Here is an 18992-nt window from a genome sequence, read left to right as displayed (position 1 = left end):
CTCTCCCTCCCTATATTGACAGCACACTGTGGCTCTGAGTCAGCTGCCTTTAGGAGACAGTGCAGCTTCCTTACTCTCTGAATTCCTGGCCAGCTTCTGTCCCAAGCACCCTGGTGACACTGGGTCCCAACAGAGGAAAGTTCCTCCTGAAAATAAATTCTCAGAGAAGGCCACAATTCCTTATTCCCAATTCCAAAGTCCAAAAGGCTCTGAAACTTGATGTTTTTCATCAAACTCAGTTGTTGGCAAAATCTGATCTCAACAGACAGATATAAAGCTATTTACAATGTGTGAGTATTTGAATGTAAGCATGCATGTGTTTGAGTATGGGATTACTGGAGATTCAACTTTATATATGGTACATGCACCACACAACCGTTCTTTTGTTTTTGTGTGTTTGTTTGTTTGTTTTTTTGAGACAGTGTCTCACTTTGTCACCCAGGCTGGAGTGCAGTGGAGCAATCACAGCTCACTGCAGCCTTGAACCTCTGGGCTCAAGCAATCCTCCTGCCTCAGCCTCCCGAGTAGCTGGGACTACAGGTGCATGCCACCATTCTTGGCTAATTTTTTATTTTTTGTAGAGATGGGGTCCCACTACATTGCCCAGGCTGGTCTTAAACTCCTGGCCTCAAGCAATCCTCCCACTTCAGCCTCCCAAAGTGATGGGATTTACAGGCATGAGCCACCATGCCCAGCCCCTCAACCTTCCCCATGTCTCAATCCGGATTCTACACACCTCAGGCCTCAAGGGTTTGTGGGCCTGTGCCTGCCATTCTGAGCTCCTCATACACATTTGTCAATGTGTCCATCTCCCTCAGTGGATCATAAACGGCCTTGAGAACTACCGTCGTGTCTATTCAGCCCTGGCAAAAAGAAATTGTTCAATAGATGTTTGCTCAACTGAACTGAAATGATCCCAAATGAGTCCAGTGGAACTGAATTATGGTCTTACCAGCGGCTACGGCCCAGGGATTTCCTGGGATCTGGGAATTGGTCTTTTGTTCCCTATGAAGGGTGCCCTGCTCAGTAGAAATGGAAATCATTTATAAAGGGCCTCAGTTCTGGAAACCCTGTACACTGATTCTGCAAGCTTCGGCCGTGTGAGCAGTTTGCAGGAGGCACAGGAAGGGAAGGAGATGCATTTACCTCTTCCTCTCAGGCAGCGGAGCAGTTGGAAGGCTCAGCTGCTGGAATAAAAGGCCACGATGGGGTATGGTGGCCCCATGGAGGGACTTCTTCTTCTCAAAATGCTAGCACTGGCATGGATTGGAGACTCCTTAGAAGCCTAGGCTGGACGGGGATGGTGGCGTGAGGGGTGTAGTGGAATTTCCTCCTCTGGACAGAGAGCAGTTCAGGGAGGGGAGGGTGCGGCTGTGTCGCAGATGGTTCAGAGGGGTTAATGGTAAGTGCCACTGACTGTAGCCCCCTCCAGGGAAGGAGCAGCTTCCTGGATGGACCCAGGGGCCAGATCCTCTTGCCTGACAGTAAGCAGCTGCTCAGTGCTCTCTGGTCCCAGGTGGTAAACAACCCTGGCCCCGCAGGGCCCACAGAGCTGTGCACTGGAGAGAGGCTGGGAGTCCTTCATGTGGAAGAACCTTCCAGTGCTGCAGCCTGAGTGGAGCAGACGGTACAGTCTCCCTCTGAGCCTGTTCATACTGCACAGAGTACATGTAAAGCCCTGGCATCCCAGGGCAAGGCAAACAATTGCCTCTATCACTTCCGAAGAACCATCTCCTCTCTTGTGCTAAAGCTGTCAGGAATGCATTCCATTCTGAACTCTCTGGGAGTAGAGAGCGGACTAAATGGATTGGCCTTGCTGGCCCTGGAGCCGAGGAAGAAATGTGTGAGGGAGGGAGTGCCACGCCCCATGACGGGCCCCCTGGTGTCCAAGCCATCACTTCTCCTCACCAACAGCGTATCACGCAAAGCCTTCACCTCGTCCCAAGACACCGTGTAGGCAGCAATACCATTTACTGGGGCTTTCCAAGTGCCAGGCACACATGCCACCTGAATTCCTACAGCAACCCTGAGAGGGAGGAGTCACTATACTAATTCCACTACTACTAGGTAACATTTATGGAGAGTACACACTATGCCAGGCACTGCTCTAAGTCTTCTAAGCACCATCTCATTTAATCTTCACAACAACCTCATGAAGTGAGAACTCTTCTTATTCCCACTTTACAGAAGAGGACTGTTGGGCATAGGAGAGAAGCTCAGGATGCTGGTAGAGCCAGGATTAGAATCCTGGTGCATCCAACTCCAGAACTTCCTCTACACTGAAGCCAGGCTCTCTCCTCTGCCCCCACGTACACTCTGTTTCAGCCATACTGTCTGTCACTGCATCCCAATGTATCCCTTTTTTTTCCTGCCTTAAGCCTTTGCTCATGCTATTATGCCATCTACCTAATGCCTTCTTCTCTCTCTTCATCGATCCACATTCTAAGATATGGCCAGGGGCCTCATCTGACCCCATAGCCTGCTCTGCCTACCTCCTAGTTCTGACCTCCTGCTCCCCTGTCTGAGCCACTCATTGGCACGTTCTCTGGAGAGCCACCTAAGACGGTGTCATTTTGCAGATGTGTGCATCTGAACTTCTTCCTGGAGAAGATATTGAACCTCAGTTTCCCCATCTGTAAAATGAAGGGGTTGGACCAGATGATTTCTAAGTACAGCTACTCAATGCATGACTGAGCCCACATCATGCCCATGATGTGGGTAGCTCCGAGAAGGGGAGTAAGGAATGTATGCTGAATGACTCATCACTATTTGCATGCCTTTCTCTTCTGGCTTCTTACTTTTTTTTCCTTAAGCCAACTTCAATTGATTCTGTTGAACTGAAGGAGGGATGCTAGCCCTCACTTCTTAGAGGCAGCTCTGAATCACCAGAGGTCATGCTTGTGGAGCCTGAGAGAAGTTCAGAAGCCTGTGCAGGAGGTGCAGCCACGTGCAGCCGGAACACTATGCACCGTGCTCCCTCCGGGCACTGGAGCCACGAGAGGCCTGGATAACCAGGGCGCCTCTAGTTTCAAGGGGAAACTGTGGACAGCTGATAGCATGCTTGGCCTCACAGAGACAAACTGAGGCTGAGGCACAGGTGAGGGGTTGACAGGGAAGCCCCTGCTTCTGGGTCTGCAGGAAATTAAACCTCAACCTGGTTCAGGCAGCAGCAGGGACGGAGCCTCGGGTTGTTTGAATGGTAAAGGGTGGTGCTTAAATACATGAGCTGCAGGAGAAACGCTGATCTGTAGGAACGGAGGAGGGCGACGCTTGTGGTAGCTCCCTGCAGAAGAAAGGCTGAGGCTCAGATAAGACACGGGCGGAAAAAAAGGAAGGGCCAGGTGGGACAGGAGCTGACCTAATAGGTCTTGTCCATCCCTGTTATTTTAGATCTGTGGGCTGTGTAGAAGGAGTTAGAAAGTCAAACATGAAGAGCCTGGGGCTATAATGGTGGAAGGGCAGAGGTGGGGGATGTCAGATGCAGGCTGGAGAAAGCTTTACAAGTGACCCTCACTTTAAATAAACCCATTATATGAAAATCTGTCTATTTGAACCCAAGAGAACAGGGGGTGATTTCCTCCTCATATCTTTCCAGTTTCCAGGCTGGCTATTAATTAATGCCCCGTGTGATACTTTCCATCTCGGAGCCTCGCTTTCAACCATCAGACGAGGGGGCTGACCTCTGGCTTCCAGCATTGTTAGCTTCTATACACTTCATAATCTTTGATTCTTGAAATAACCATTGCTTCCCTCAACTGACTCTCCCACCCTGAATAGGATTCATTAAGTGTGATGTGGACGGAGCTTTCTGAAATCCCCATTACTCAAAGTAAGGCACAACTGTGCCCTGTTGGAGTGCTGCAGCCCCAACTTCAATCAGAGCCTCTGCTTTCCACAGTCAAAGACATCATCACTAGGGTCTCTTTCATCCCCCTGAAGCAGAGTTCCTGGCCACAGGGTGACAGGTGTAGGGTTAGGGCAATTGTCCAGGGCCCCAGAGCCACTTGCATTTTTTTAAATTAACAATGCGAATTAGCCCTGGGCCACTAGCCCAGGGCAAACCACGGCCTTTGGCATTGGGCAGCAGCTGGCTTGAGGAGGCTCAGCACAACTTTCAAAGGTTCAGAGCTATCAGATGCATCAAGCCCACAAAGCTAGAAAGGGAAGGGGAATATCCAATGACGATGGATGCTGACATTAGGCAGGCCGCTCGAGAACAGCCCTGGAGACAGTGCTGCCACATAAGTAGGGCTGAACTTTGAAACAGAAGAGAGAGGGGGAGGCTGGCAATAAGTTGGGAGGAAGCCTGTTCAAATGTGGGGTGAGAGAATAAAGCCAACAACAAAAGCCACAGCTGCCACTTCCTGAAGGCCTGCTATGTGCGGTGCCAAGCATTTCACCTACACTGTTGCTGGGAGTGCTCCCCGTGACCCTATGAGGCAATGCTACCATCGCTCCCATTTATGAATGAGGAAACAGAAGCACAAAATGGTTTAACAGCCTGTCTACGTCCCACAGCTAATACATGAGAGACCCAGGATTTAATGCTTGTCAGTCTGGTTCTAAAATCCATGCTCTGAATTTGTATACCACACAGCCTCGCCAAAGTAAGGATCACAGTGCTGTGGGCTCTCCTCCACCCAGAGATCCTGTCTCCCTCCTCCCTTCCTTCCCCAAACACAATCGCTGCCCCACCCTGCAATAGCCAACAGGTGGGAGGTGCTTAAGCTCCAACCCACCTGCCCCCTTACTTTGGGAGGGAAAGAATTGGGCTGGAGCCTTTCAATGAACCTTACCTGGGTAGTGTTTAAAACCCACTGCGGAGGAGCACTCTGGCTTCAGGTGAAAAGCCTTTGGAGTGGGAAGTTCCAGAAGTTCCCTTTCCTAACAAATGCTAATCACACCTCAAACACACTGAGATGTAAAAACTGAACTGAGGGCCACTTGCTAAGAAAATACCTGGTGCCTAAAAGAAGCCCATTAAAAAGATGCCCAAAGTTCTATAAGGTGGAATAAAGATATCCGTTTCCTTTATTTCCCTGATTGATCTGGCTCAATAGTTTAGCTATATTGACTTCACTAAGTCAGGCTGCACGGGTCACTAAAGAGGAAATTTACATCTGCTAATGATGCCATCCATCATGGGCAAATCTTGGCTCCCTCATTTCTGCCAGAGAAACTCCAAAGAACCAAAGAAGAGAGGGGCTGGCTTTTCAAAGTATGGACTACTGAACTATTTAGAAATCTGGACCCTTGTCTGAGACCTGGCCCCCTGGACAAGGAAACACTGTGGACTGGACTGGGGGTTCACAAGGAGTTGTTGCTGGCATTTCTGATTTCATTTGCAAGATACTGGGAAATTTGAATCTCCCTTCCATTATACTGGAAATTAACCTCCATGACAACTAGGATTCTTGTCTGTTCCCTGCTGAATCCTCATGGCCTAGAATAAAATATAATAGGCACTCACTAAACACTTATTGACTGAATGAATAAATGAGCGACTATTCTGGCCCTTGTTCCTTCATGCCTTCTTGGGGAGGAATCTGTGTCTACAGATCCTGTTGGCCTCAATGGCCCTGTTCTATATGGTATGGCCCTCCCTCAGTCATAGGACCAGGAGGGACCAGGAGTAGACACTCTCTCCAAATGTAGTTATTAGGCAGCCTGGCCAACACCTGCAACTTGTGAGACTGGCCCCACTGCAAGTCGAGCTGGTCCAATCAGAGCCAGACCTTGGGGACGCACACTAAGAGGCACTGGGGGAAGCTGCCACTGATGTGTGCCCTAAAGAGAGACTGAAAACCACCTGAGGGCAGGAGCACATCTATCTTATTTCCTGCTTTGTTCCCAATGCCTGATATCCTGAATTATGCCTGAGATAGAGTCAATGCTCAATAAAAGTTTCTGAATGAATAAACAGAGAGTACATCAGGTCTGGGTAGTCATTATGGACAAGTACATGATGAATAAACCAGGGAACCCAAACTAAGAGAGAGGGAAGAGCCTGGATCTAACAGCACAGGAGCATGAAGGAAGCTGTGAGAGGGAGAAAGGCTAGGGAGTCTCCAGAGCCACCGCCTGCCTCACTTCTTACGTTTTCTGGATCTCACAATACCCCACATGTGATGCTTGGGCCGGTGTGGATGTACTGATTTTCCTGCAACCCTAACAGCCCAGGCTGGAGCTTTGCTGGACCCTCAGATGGAAGAACAGATGTATTTGAGCAAGTTGTTCTTTTGTTTTGTTTACTTATTTTTGCCACCGAGGGTGGTCAAAGGTTGAAATAAGTTAGAAAGGGAGGAGATGGGGACTCTTCAAAGTTTTAGGGAATAGATACTATTATCTCTGATTTGAGGGGCTCTTCTCCTGCCCTCTGAACTGGAGCTGCTCCATTTCTAGCTTAGCCACAAGCCACCAGCCCACTAACTTGGGCTTAGTCTTGTAAAGTTGTCAAGGTAATACGAACAGCAGGCCGGAGGATTGCAGGGAGGTGTCGTGGACTGTGCGCTGGGCACACAGGGTCCGGGACCAGCTTAGCCATTGACTAGCTCTGTGGTCTGGCAAATGATTCAATGGTTTCGAACCTCAGTTTCTTTTCTAAAGTGGAGGGGATAACACTTAACTCTTAGGTGAGAATTAAAAGCAGTACCCAGCACATAGTAGGGGCTCCATATATGTGACTTGAGTGACCTACTACGTACACCTGTAAAACACCACAATTCACAGATTTTCCTATATTTAAAATAATTTAAATCTCACAATAGGCTGGGCACAATGGCTCACGCCTGTCATCTCAGCACTTTGGGAGGCTGAGGTAGGGGGATCACTTGGGGTCAGGAGTTCAAGACCAACCTGGCCAACATGGCGAAACCCCATCTCTCCTAAAAATACAAAAATTATCTGGGCATAGTGGCACACCCCTGTAATCCCAGCTACTAGGGAGGCTGAGGCACGAGAATCACTTGAACACGGGAGGCAGCTGCAGTGAGCTGAGATCATACCACTGCACTCCAGCCTGGGCAACAGAGCAAGACTCTGTCTCAAAAAAAAAAACAAACCTCACAACAACCTACAAGACTTGCAAAATAGAGCCTAGTATTCCTCTTTTAAAGATGAAGAAACTGAGGTTTGGATAGGATAGGATAAGTGACTTACTGATTTATCTGAGGTTACCCAGAGAGTGAGTGGTCAAATTCCATCCCAAGTCCCAGTTTCTCCCACAACACCGCCCTTAGCATAAGAAAGCAAGGTAAGCAGTCAGATGTGTAGTGGCTAAGATACCCTCAGGCTGGCCATCTCTCTTATCGCACACGACATTTCACTCAGGGACATGTGGACAAAATGTCCAGAAGATGAATCAATCAATATATGAAGCAATGAATGAATGAATGAATGAATGAATGGGTATCCTGTCTTAATTCTACTCTACCCGTGATTCGCAACAAAACCTGGGAATCTCATCCAGGCTGAGAGCTTCACAGGACCTCCTGGTTCAAGTTCCTCTCCTTCCGCTGGAAATATTGATATCAGGTATCTCAGAGGCCTGGTGACTGATGGGTGCGGCTCACACCACCGCTCATCCATTCCCTGCCAGCAAGGGAAGAGGCAGCCCTGCCCAGTCTACGTACTGGTTTCTGCAGTCTCGTACTCGCTGTCTCTGAGAAGCTCAAAGATGTCCACTTCGACCTTGGCCTTGCCCAGCCTCTCAGGAGCGCGGTTGATGCGGTTCTTGGCCAGGGTGATGGAGAGCCGCTCCCCTCTGCTGCATTCCATGGGGTCGTCCAAGATAGCAGCTGTGGGCAGGCAACCACATGGAGACAATTGGTAGTCCACCGTTACTGTCACCCTCCTCCTTCTCCAGCCTCCCCCTGCTGCCACCTTCCTCTTCCAGGCAGCGCCCCAAGTCTCTCTCCATCCTGCCATGCTCAGAACCGTCCCCCAGAGCAAATTCTGTCCAAGCTGAAGGGTCTCGGTTTGCAGCCAGGTATACAGCAGTGAATTCTAACGTGGATGCATGCCTCAGGAACCCTGTAATACCAGAGCAGGCCACTAGGGGTCCTGTCTGCACGAGGTCCCCAGGTCCAGGCATCCTGATACTTGGATACCTGTTTCCATGCACACAGGTAAGCAGGCATTGTACAAAGCGAGGCAGGTAGTGGCTGTCCTTTGAAATGGTATTCGGAACATATGAGAAACTCTCCCTGAGGTGAGAGAGGGTTAAAGGATGCCAGGTCTGTGAGGGAGGGCTGTGGTTTCAAGGAGCAGCTGCCAGACACTGCTGAATGCTGGCTCCCCAGGCTCTGACACCGATGGGACATGCTGCCAACGTGAGCTACTTAGTTTCTCTGAACCTCTTTCCTCACTGAACATTAGAAAGAGTAGGACAACCTCACAGAGTTGGTGTGAGGATTCACTAAGATAATGTATGGAAGTGGCACAGCACACAGATTTAATCAGTGTGACTTACTCAGTGTGGATACCAACAGTTGCCCAACTTCTGGGAGCAGTGTTAAGGATAAGTGTTATGGTATCACAGACAACTGGCGTCCAATCCCAGCTCCAGCCCTCCACAGCTCTGGGACCTCAGTTGCCTCACTTTTAAGGAAGTGGAGAGAGCCTTGGGCTATTGTGAAGATTGCAGGATATGGCATGGGCTCAACACAGTATCTTGCATGCAGTAGGCACTCAATAAATCTAGCTACAGAGATTCTTAATTCTCTTGATGGAGATGTTACAAAAATGAAGATCACACAAAAACTTGTACACAAATATAAGCAGCATTATTCATAATTGCCAAAAAGAAACCCAAATGTCCATAAATTGATGGATAAATAAAATGTGGTTTACCCATACAATGGAGTATTATTCAACGATAAAAAATAGCAGGTACTGATATATGCTACAATATGAATGAACCTTAAAAACACTATGCTAAGTGTGGCTGGACACAGTGGCTCATGCCTGTAATCCCAACACTTTGGAAGGCTGAGGTGGGCAGATCACTTGAGGTCAGGAGTTCGAGACCAGCCTGGCCAATATGGTGAAACTCTGTCTCTACTAAAAATACAAAAATTAGCCGGGTGTGGTGGCATGATGTCTGTAATCCCAGCTACTCGGGAGGCTGAGGTAGGAGAATCACTTGAACCCAGGAAGTGGAGGTTGCAGTGAGCTGAGATAGTGTCACCTCACTCCGGCCTGGGTGACAGAGCGAGACTCCATCTCAAAAAACAAACAAACCATTAGGCTAAGTAAAAAAAGCCACACACACACACAAAATACATATTGGACAGTTCCATGAATATGAAATGTCCAGAACAGCTGAATCCACAGAGGCAGAAAGATTTGTGGTTGCCTAGGGTTAGGAGAAATGGGGAGTGTCTGCTAATGCATGTGGTGTTCTTTTTGGGGGTGATGAAATGTTCCTAAAATTGTGATAATGGTTGCACTACTCTGTGAATATATGAAAAAACCACTGAATTATACATTTTAAGGAATTATGTGGTATGCAAGTTATATCTCAATAAAGCCATTATATTAATAGAAATAACAGAAATATCAACCTTATCTTTCAGAGGTTGAAAACTCAGAAAAGCAACACAGGGAATCAAGCCAAATAAATTTCACTGACACATGGCCCTTGAATGTCTGGTGGACACGGAGATCCAGGTTCTATGATGTCCTTTCTGTGCATTGCTCCATACTCACTATAATCCATCCCACAAACCCAACATCAGGACACAGAATATTGCAAAACATTATTTCCTTGATTTGTGGATTTATTTACATGCATAACTTCATTGAATAATAAAAGTTAAATGTCATTTACTCATGTTGGCCATGCATGGGGCTACAGAGGTACACCCAAGTCCGAGGCAATCAAGTGGACTTCTGGGAATTAACTAGCAAAGTCCACGCACACCTGGGTGATCAGTCACCTGTAGAAGTGACCACAGCACCATAAATGTGACTGAAGAGCCTGGGAACATTTAAATCACCCCCACACCCCCACCTCAGGGAAGCATGACTAGATTGAGGTGGCTACTGAGAGAGTAGAAACCGAGACAGTCACACCGTGGCATAAAAGAATGACAACCTTGGAACTAGAAAGGAAGCAGGGCAGCCTAGAGGAATGCTTCTCAAATGGTGCTCCCTGGCAGGCCCCTGAGTTCCTCCAAGAAGTGGAGGGGAGGCTGCCTGGGATCTCCAGCCCCATACCAGCTCCAACCATCACAATTCCACCTGCATCCGTTTTAGGGGGTGGGGTTCCACATAAGACTTGATGTGGGAAAAAAATGTTTTGCTATTAAAAATACATAGGGGCTGGGCATGGTGGCTCACACCTATAATCCCAGCACTTTGGGAGACTGAGGCAGACGAATAAGGTTGGGAGTTCGAGACCAGCCTGACCAACATGGAGGAAATCCCGTTTCTACTAAAAATGCAAAAGAAAAAAAAAAAAAAAAAAGGCAGGCATGGTAGCGGGCGTCTGTAATCCCAGCTACTCGGGAGGCTGAGGCAGGAGACTCTCTTGAACCCGGGAGCTGGAGGTTGCAGTGAGCCGAGATTGTGCCACTGCACTCCAGCCTAGGCAGCAAGAGCAAAACTCTGCCTCAAAACATATATATAGATATAAAAAATAGGAAAAAATCAGCCAAGCTGTAGAACAAGGAAAAGAGACATCTAAAGTGTCAGGAACTGGCAGTGCCATCCAGCATGAGTTGGACAGACACTGGATCCATGACACACGAGCTTTACATTAAGCTACAATGTCAGCATAACCACTTAGTGGACACTAGCTCACTTAATCTCTGTAACAATTCTGTGAGGCGGATGTTTTATCTTCACTTGGACACGAGGAGTTGGAGGTCAGAGAGGTCATGATCTGCCCGTTCTCACAGGTTTGAAGCATGACAGAGGAGGGAGATGAGCCCAGGTCAGTCTGACTGCAGACCCTGCACCCTGGCCACAGCTTGTCTTCCTTCTTATAAAAAAAAACTCAAGGATTTGCTGCTAAGCAGGGGGTGCGCTGGGGAGCGTGCATGAGCCTTCTAGGGACTGTAAAGGAAGCCTCCCTTTTACAGACTGTAAAGGAACCCTAAAACACCAATAGCAACAGGCTTGCCCCTGGACCTCTGAAAACTCTCTCAGGGAACTTCCCCTCCTCCCTTCTCCCTGTCCTCCCTCCACCCCAGTGACACGGTGTTTAGACTGTGGAGGCAGCTCTCCTTCCCTCTGGGCCAAATGAGCTCACTGTTACAATGTTTCCATCTACAACCTACTAACTATTTAACAATCACTTGTAATAAGATAAATAAAGTAGTAAAATAATCTCTCGGAAAATGAGCATGTCTGCTGCGGGTCTGGGAACTGGGAATGTTTTGATGTAGTTGTTCATGTTTCAGAGTCACGCTGGGCCTGCCTCTGCCTCATCAGTGTACAAAGGCCACAATTACACCTGCACCACAGGAGGCAGCACACACCAAAGGGTCTGCGCCGGAGCCTAGCAGTTCCATCTATTCCCACTTCGTTTTGGCAAAGCAAACATTCAAGAGTGTGCTATGGACTTCAGCAGGTCCCCCCAAATTCATATATTGAAGTTCTAACCCCTAATATTACTGCCTTAAAAAATAGGGTCTGTAGGACAAAACTAAGGTTAAATAAGGTCATCAGGATGGGACCTTGATCTGATAGGATCAGGGTCCTTATAAGAACAGACACCAGTGCCTCATGCCTGTACCAGAACTTTGGGAGGCCGAGGCAGGCGGATCACTTGATGTCAGGAGTTCAACACCAGCCTGGCCAACATGGTGAAATCCCGTCTCTACTAAAAATACAAAAAAAATTATCCAGGCATGGTAGTGTGTGCCTGTAATCCCTGCTACTGGGGAGGGTGAGACACGAGAACCACTTGAATCCAGGAGGCGGAGGTTGCAGTGAGCCAACAGGATCATACCACCGCACTCCAGCCTGGGCAACAGAGTAAGACTCTGTCTCAAAAAAAAAAAAAAAAAAAAAAAGAGCCTGGCACAGCGGCTCACACCTGTAATCCCAGCGCTTTGGGAGTCTGAGGCGGGTGGATCACCTGAGGTCAGGAGTTCGAGACCATCCTGGCCAACGTGGTGAAACCCCATCTCTACTAAAAACACAAAAAATAGCCAGGTGTGGTGTTGGGCACCTGTAATCCCAGCTACTCGGGAGACTGAGGCAGGAAAACCAGGAGGCAGAGGTTGCAGTGAGCTGAGATTGTGCCACTACACTCCAGCCTGGGTGACAACAGGGCAAGACTCCATCTCCAAAAAAAAAAAAAAAGAGAGACACCAGAGCTCACTCTCTTTTTCTCTCTGCCACGTGAGGATAGAACAAGATGGCTATCTGCAAACCAGGGAGAGGGTCCTCATCAGGAAGCGAATTGCCTGACACTGTGATCTTGGACTCCCAGCCCCCAGAACACTGAGTAACATTTCTGCTGTGTAAGCCACCCAGTCTGCGGTGTTTTGCTATGGTGGCCTGGACACCAGTCTGCCATGTAACAGCATACAGTCGGCTCACAGAGCATCACTGCACACACCTTGAGATAGAGGGATAATAAGCAGGTGGGAAATAGGGAACGTGGGAATCTTATAGTAAGGGGAGGATGAGGTCCTCTGTTCACCCCATTCCTCTTTCCCTGCCCACAGCATCTAATTCAGAACTCTGTGCTCCAAGTTATTCTGCAGGTCATTGCCAACTCACTAAGATCTAAAATCTTGTCCTCTCTACCTCCCAACCCCCGTGCCGTTCAGGGACCACTTTTCATTAGGTTTTCAACAGTGATTCAGGTCTGGCTGGAAATGGCCCCAACCAGTGGTTGGCTGGCAGGAAACATATGAGGATCGTAATAATTAGGATGACACCAGGTACTCAGACTCTAGAGCTGTGGACATGAAAGACAAGGTGGAGGCTCAGGCTCTCTTGGGACACCAGAGAAGCATGTCCTCAACAGGCAGTTACCAAACAGCACGCTTCTTCAGTAGTCCCAGGAGCAGGGACCAGATGGATGAACGAGAGCAGCTTGCTGAAGACTTAATGTGCAGCGAATGCTCATGGCCTGCGCTGCGTCCCCTAGGCCTGGCTGCCTGGTTGGGCTGGGATGCTCCGAGTCCCAGCTGCTGCCTAATGAGGAACAATATGATCCGGCACATCCTCCAGCCCTGGGGACTGCCCTGCAGAGAAGCCCCACACCACAGTGAGGCTGGGAGGTCTGGGGCCACAGCAAGGGCAGAGCTGAAATGGGGAGATGCGTTCAGAGACCTGGGGCTTCCCCCTCTTTCCATCCATGAGGCCTCAGTGCACAATGACTCTTCCAACCCAGGTGGACTCCAGATGCCTCCAGCATGCCCAGGAAGCTGGGATCCCTTGCGTTTCCATCGAGTCTTTCTCCCCAGGAGCCCCAAGCACTTCATCCTCTGACAAGTTCTGAGTTCTAAGGCTCATGCCAAGAAAAGGGGAACCCCTTGATTGTGCCCTTCTCTACCCCTAAAACTCCTCTCCATGTTCTTGTCACATGCTTGTGTCAACACTGGAGGGGACTCCCCCCCGCTGCAGCCCCTTCCAGCTCACCCCTAATCAGTGTGGCTGTGGCGACCCCGAGAGGGCATACAGCCACTGACCCACTCAAGGTCCTTAGAATCTCCCCACTCTCTGAAGAGCTGTCCCAGTTAAGTCTCTGGCATGGCCTCAGGCCCCTTCTGTCCTGTCTTGGCTTCCACATACCTCTGTGGTCACAGCATCCTCTCTACCCCCAACAAGGTGTCAGAGCCTCCATGTACAGTCCTGGACGCCCATTAACTCTCCTCCATGCCTTTGCCGACGCTGTCCCTGTCCTTTGTTCTCCCTTTCCCTACCAGGGCTCTTCTCTCCCTCAGACACCTCTTCCAGGAAGCCCTCTCTGACCCGCTAGCCACAGTGCTCCCTTTCTCCTCGGATTTCCCGAGAAACTCCTACCACTCCAGCAGGCTATTCCTTGCACACTGCCTTGGAGGGGTATTTATCCTTCTATCGGCACCTGTGAGTTCCCTCAACTGCTTGTGTAATCCACCCTCCACATCTGTGGGTTCTGCATCTGCAGATTCAAACAACCATGGATTGAAAATATTCAGAAAAAAACAGTAAGAAACAACAATACAATAATAAAAATAATACCAGTAAAAATACAGTATAGCAACTATTTGCATAACACTTATACAGTATTAGGTATTAGAAGTACTCTGGAGATGATTTAAAGTACATGAGAGGATGTGCATAAGTTATATGCAAATACTACGCATTTTACATAAGGGACTTGAGTGTCCTCGATTTTAGTACCAGAGGGAGGTCTTGGAATCAATCCCCAGTGGATACCGAGACAGCTGTACTTTAAAAACCCAGAGTAATCCCTCTTTCCTTTGAATCTTCCCAAACTCCCCATCCCAAATTAATTTCCCCTTCCTTTGAACTCCCACAGAAATTCCTCTGCACCCTTCATTAGACACAAGCCACTTTTTCATTATGCTGATTTGTCTATCTTTTCAGCTCCTTCAGGGTGAGGACCACACCTGATTCATCTCCCTAGCCGCACAATTCTGGACGCAGAGTAGGCCCTTCATGAATGGTTGCTGAGTGAATGAAAAATTCAAGGCCGCCTGTCTTTTCATCCCCTACAGCCAGTAGGAGACGTGGAGCCTGGCGATGGTGCAGTCAGCGTCAGGCAATGAGTGGACTGACAGCAGCTCCCACACACAGGGGTCCACAGGGTGGATGACCCGCCAGAGGCCTCCAGGGTCCCCCAGGGCCGGCTGTGTTCCTCCTGCTCCCTGGATAAACTGGACTGGGGCTGGCTCACGCTCCACAAATTCTCAGCAGCCCAGAAGTGACCCCTCAGGTTGAAAAGGCAGCCTCCTTAATCCCTCAGTTCTTCCAGAGCCTCGCTGCTGAAGATTTCCACGCACTTCAGTAACTCTTACCCTTTTAAGGGGTAAAATAAAGAGGTTTTACTGGAGAGTCTTTATAGGCAGTATCTATAACACTGCCTGTGGCTGTTTGGCTCAGCCGGATAGAGCCCTGTGTTAACAAGAAAAAGTGACGGTTTGCACCTTGGGGAGCGTGTTAGCTCTGCTCCCCAGCTGACCCCGGCTGCTTGCTCTTGGAGGCCCAGCCACAGCCCATCCCCATCACTCATCTGGCACCTCTGTCCTCTGTGTCCCGCTCTTCAGCCCCTTGTCCTTGGTCATCCCTCTTGCTGGAGGAAATCACACCACTGTGCAGCCACTCCCGCCACCAACTCACACCTTCGTCCCCATCTGGGGCACCAGGCTGGGCCACTACCAGCCTTGGAGCTTGCTCAGTCAGCTCCTCCCACACCATAGAACCTTAGCTTCGGCTGGGTCTGCCAATACGAAGCCCCACAGACTGGAAGGCTTAAACAACAGAAATTCCTTTCCCCACAATTCTGGAGGCTGGAAGTCTAAGATCAAGGTGTGGGCAGGATTGGTTTCTTCCAAGACCTCTCTCCTTGGTGTGCGGATGGCACCTTCTCCCTGCACCTGCACGTGGTCTTTCTTCCCTCTGTGCCTGCCTGTGTGCTGAGCTCCTCTTCATGTAGACAGAAGTCAAACTGAATTAGGGCCAAACCTAACAACCTCGTTTTAACTTTCTTACCTCAACACCAAATAGAGTCACATTCTGATGTCTTAGGGGTTAGGGCTTCAATATAGAAATTCCGGAGAAGAGACAACATAGCCCCTAAAACCGACCTTTACCTCTAACCATCACCCAGCTCTTAGTTCCTAACACCGCCCTTCCCAGCCAACCATCGCCCTGCTCTCAGCCCTAACACCTCCAGTCACCTCTAACCATCACCCGGCTCTCAGCCCTAACACTGCCCTTCCTCTCCAACCATCGCCCTGCTCTCAGCCCTAACACCTCCAGTCACCTCTAACCATCACCCGGCTCTCAGCCCTAACACCACCCTTCCCCCACAACCATCACCCAGCTCTCAGCTCTAACACCTCCCCTCACCTGTAACCATCACCCGGCTCTCAGCCCTAACACCTCCCCTCACCTCTAACGATCACCCAGCTCTTAGTTCCTAACACCGCCCTTACCCTCAAACCATCGCCCGGCTCTCAGTCCCTAACACCGTGCTTCCCCTCCAACCATCACCCGGCTCTCAGCCCTAACACCGCCCTTCCCCTCCAACCATTGCCCTGCTCTCAGCCCTAACACCTCCCCTCACCTCTAACCATCACCTGGCTCTCAGCCCTAACACCTCCCCTTGCCTCTAGCCATCACCTGGCTCTCAACCCTAACACCTCCCCTCGCCTCTAGCCATCACCCGGCTCTCAGCCCTAACACTGCCCTTCCCACCCAACCATCACCCGGCTCTCAGCCCTAACATCTTCCCTCACCTCTAACTATCGCCCGGCTCTCAGCCCCTAACACTACCCTTCTCTTCCAACTATCACTCAGTTCTCAGCCCTAACACTGACCTTCCCCTCCCAACCACCGCCCAGCTTTCAGCCCCAACATCTCCCCTTACCTCTAAACATTTCCCAGCTCTCAGCCCCTAATACTGCCCTTCCTCTCAAACCATTTACCCTAACACCGCCCTTCACCTGTAACCACTGCTGGGCTCTCACCCCTAACACAGCCCTTTACCTCCAACCGTCACCCTGCTCTCAGTCCCTAACAACGCCCTTCACCTGTAACCACTGCCGGGTTCTGACCGCTAACACCACCCTTCACCTCCAACCATTGCCCTGCTCTCAGCTCCTAACACCACCTTTCACCTGTAACCATTGCTGGGCTCCGACCCCTAACACTACCCTTCACCTCCAACCGTCACCCTGCTCTCAGCCCCTGGCTCTCAGCTCACACACTGGTTAAACTGAGGCCACTCTCAGTGAGCTGATTGACTTTGTGCCCCATACCCTCCCAACAAGCTCAGGTAACGAGGGCTCAAGACTCCCCACATCCTGCCTTCCTCTCCCCTGGTACTCTGCCTCACCAGGCTTCCTTCTTTTTCTTCAGCCTTTCCCCCAGGCCAGCTGGTTCCCCTGTGCTAACAGTCAAGGCCCGCCCCTCCTATGCAGACCCTCCCCTGACCACCCTGACCAGCTGTACCCTCTGGCTCTCCCTTCTCTGTCACTTTCAATGCAAGCCAGGCTTCTCAAATGACTACTCAACATTTGCTGACTTCACCCCATCCACTGCACTGTGCCTTCCGTCCCCACCACTCCACCCAAACTGCACCTGCCAAGTCAACATCAACATTCATTTTTGCAAAACTGATGAACTTTTGATTCTGTGTCTAATTATATCACTAGCTGGCAATATGACTTACAACCTGCCAGGTGCTGTCCTAAGAACAGCATATATGTTACCTCATTTAATCATCCTCCTTGGCTTCCATGAAACTACTCTCCTAGGGTTCTCCCACTGCTCTAACTGTTCCTTCCAGGTATGTTCTTCTGCCTCCCCTTTAAACAATGGTGCATCCAAGGTCTTTGCAGAGGCCTCCTCTTGCCGTCCTCCCAGGAGCTTCCCGATGGATCTATTTCACAGCCGCCTCCATGGGTATGTTTTACTTATATCCAACAGCCTGGTGACATCTCCATGAACGTGTCCGAAGAGCATCTCAAACTTATGAAGACCCAAAGTAAACCCACCTCTTCCCTCCTACATTCTTCCTGTTACATTCCTACATTTAGTTAATAGCAGCACAAGCTACCCAGGCATCGTGCCTTCACCCAGTTCCTCACCTCCCAATAACCAGTCTCCAATTGCTTCTGGTTGTACTTCCTGAAAATTTCTCAAACCAGTCCACTTCTTTCTAGTCTTAACACCACCACCACCCTACTTTGGTCCTTTCATCTCAACGACTTAACTGCAACCTCTTAACTCTTATCTGGTTTTCCTGCCTCCAGGCTGGCACGACCACCACCTGGCGCTCCTCAACCACACCCTCTCATAGCTGCCAGAGTGTGCACTTTGAAGTGTAAAGCCCTGCTTTAAAAGCTTCCATCCTCAAAATAAATGGAATTCCTTGGCATGGCACACAAGATCTGAATTGACTCTTTGTCAAACCTTATATTGTGCTTCCCTGCTCATCCCTGTCTACCTTCTAGAAACAGTGAACTACTCATAGCACCCGTTACACACAGACACACACAGACACACACAGACACACACACACACACGATGCTGCTGCATGCCTGCACACCTTTGCTCACTCCTCCTTCTGCACTCTCATCTTTGCTCACTGACTATCTCGGCTCAGACATCCCCACCTTCAGGAAGCCTTCCCTGAACACAGAGGCTGAGCAAGTGCACAACAATGTGTTTTCATAGAAACCCATGTATCCTATAATGTACGCCCATCATTGATCTAGTTTTCAACTGCCAGGGTTTAATTCTTCCTATCCCCAGTGCATTGACCTCGCTTGACAACAGGAGAACTTCATGAATGTTTGAGCCAAACTTGTCTTGGCTTTTGAGGGATTCTATGCCAACTTCTATTCCTACCTTCATAATTACTACTTTGACCTGTACATTTGTGGAAAACTGATTTTAACAAAGGTACGGTGGGGAAAAAAGTCTTTACACAAATTTTGCTGGAACATTTGGATATCCATATGTTAAAGAAAAAAGAAATCCCAATCCTTACTCATGCTATATGCAAAAATTAACAAAAATAATGAACCATAGACATAACAGTAAAACCTAAAACCATAAAACTACTAGAAGAAAATCTTTTTGATCTTGAGTTAGGCAAAGATTTCTTAGATATGACACCAAAAGCACAACGCATAAAATTAAAAAATTGGTAAAGCAGACATCATCAAAATTTAGAATGTATGCTCTTCAAAAGATCGGAATAAAAGACAAGCCATAGGTGGGGAGAAAATATTATATGCAAAGCACATGCTGGATAAAGGACTTGTATCCAGAATATGTAAAGAACTTTCAAAGCT

General features: G+C 49.1%; 1 protein-coding gene across 1 annotated transcript in view; it reads right to left on the bottom strand.

Annotated features, from left to right (window-relative positions):
• Positions 1-18992, bottom strand: part of GRIK4 (glutamate ionotropic receptor kainate type subunit 4) — a 427684-nt gene that overhangs the window by 178662 nt on the left and 230030 nt on the right. Inside the window, exon 3 of the mRNA XM_025356723.1 lies at positions 7632-7796. Coding sequence (XP_025212508.1) covers positions 7632-7796 — 165 coding nt within the window. The remainder of the gene's footprint in view (positions 1-7631; positions 7797-18992) is intronic.

Source organism: Theropithecus gelada, chromosome 14, assembly GCF_003255815.1.
Source record: "Theropithecus gelada isolate Dixy chromosome 14, Tgel_1.0, whole genome shotgun sequence".
Lineage (NCBI taxonomy): Eukaryota > Metazoa > Chordata > Mammalia > Primates > Cercopithecidae > Theropithecus > Theropithecus gelada.
Note: the sequence above shows the minus strand (reverse complement) of the source record. Positions and strands in the feature narration are given on the sequence as shown.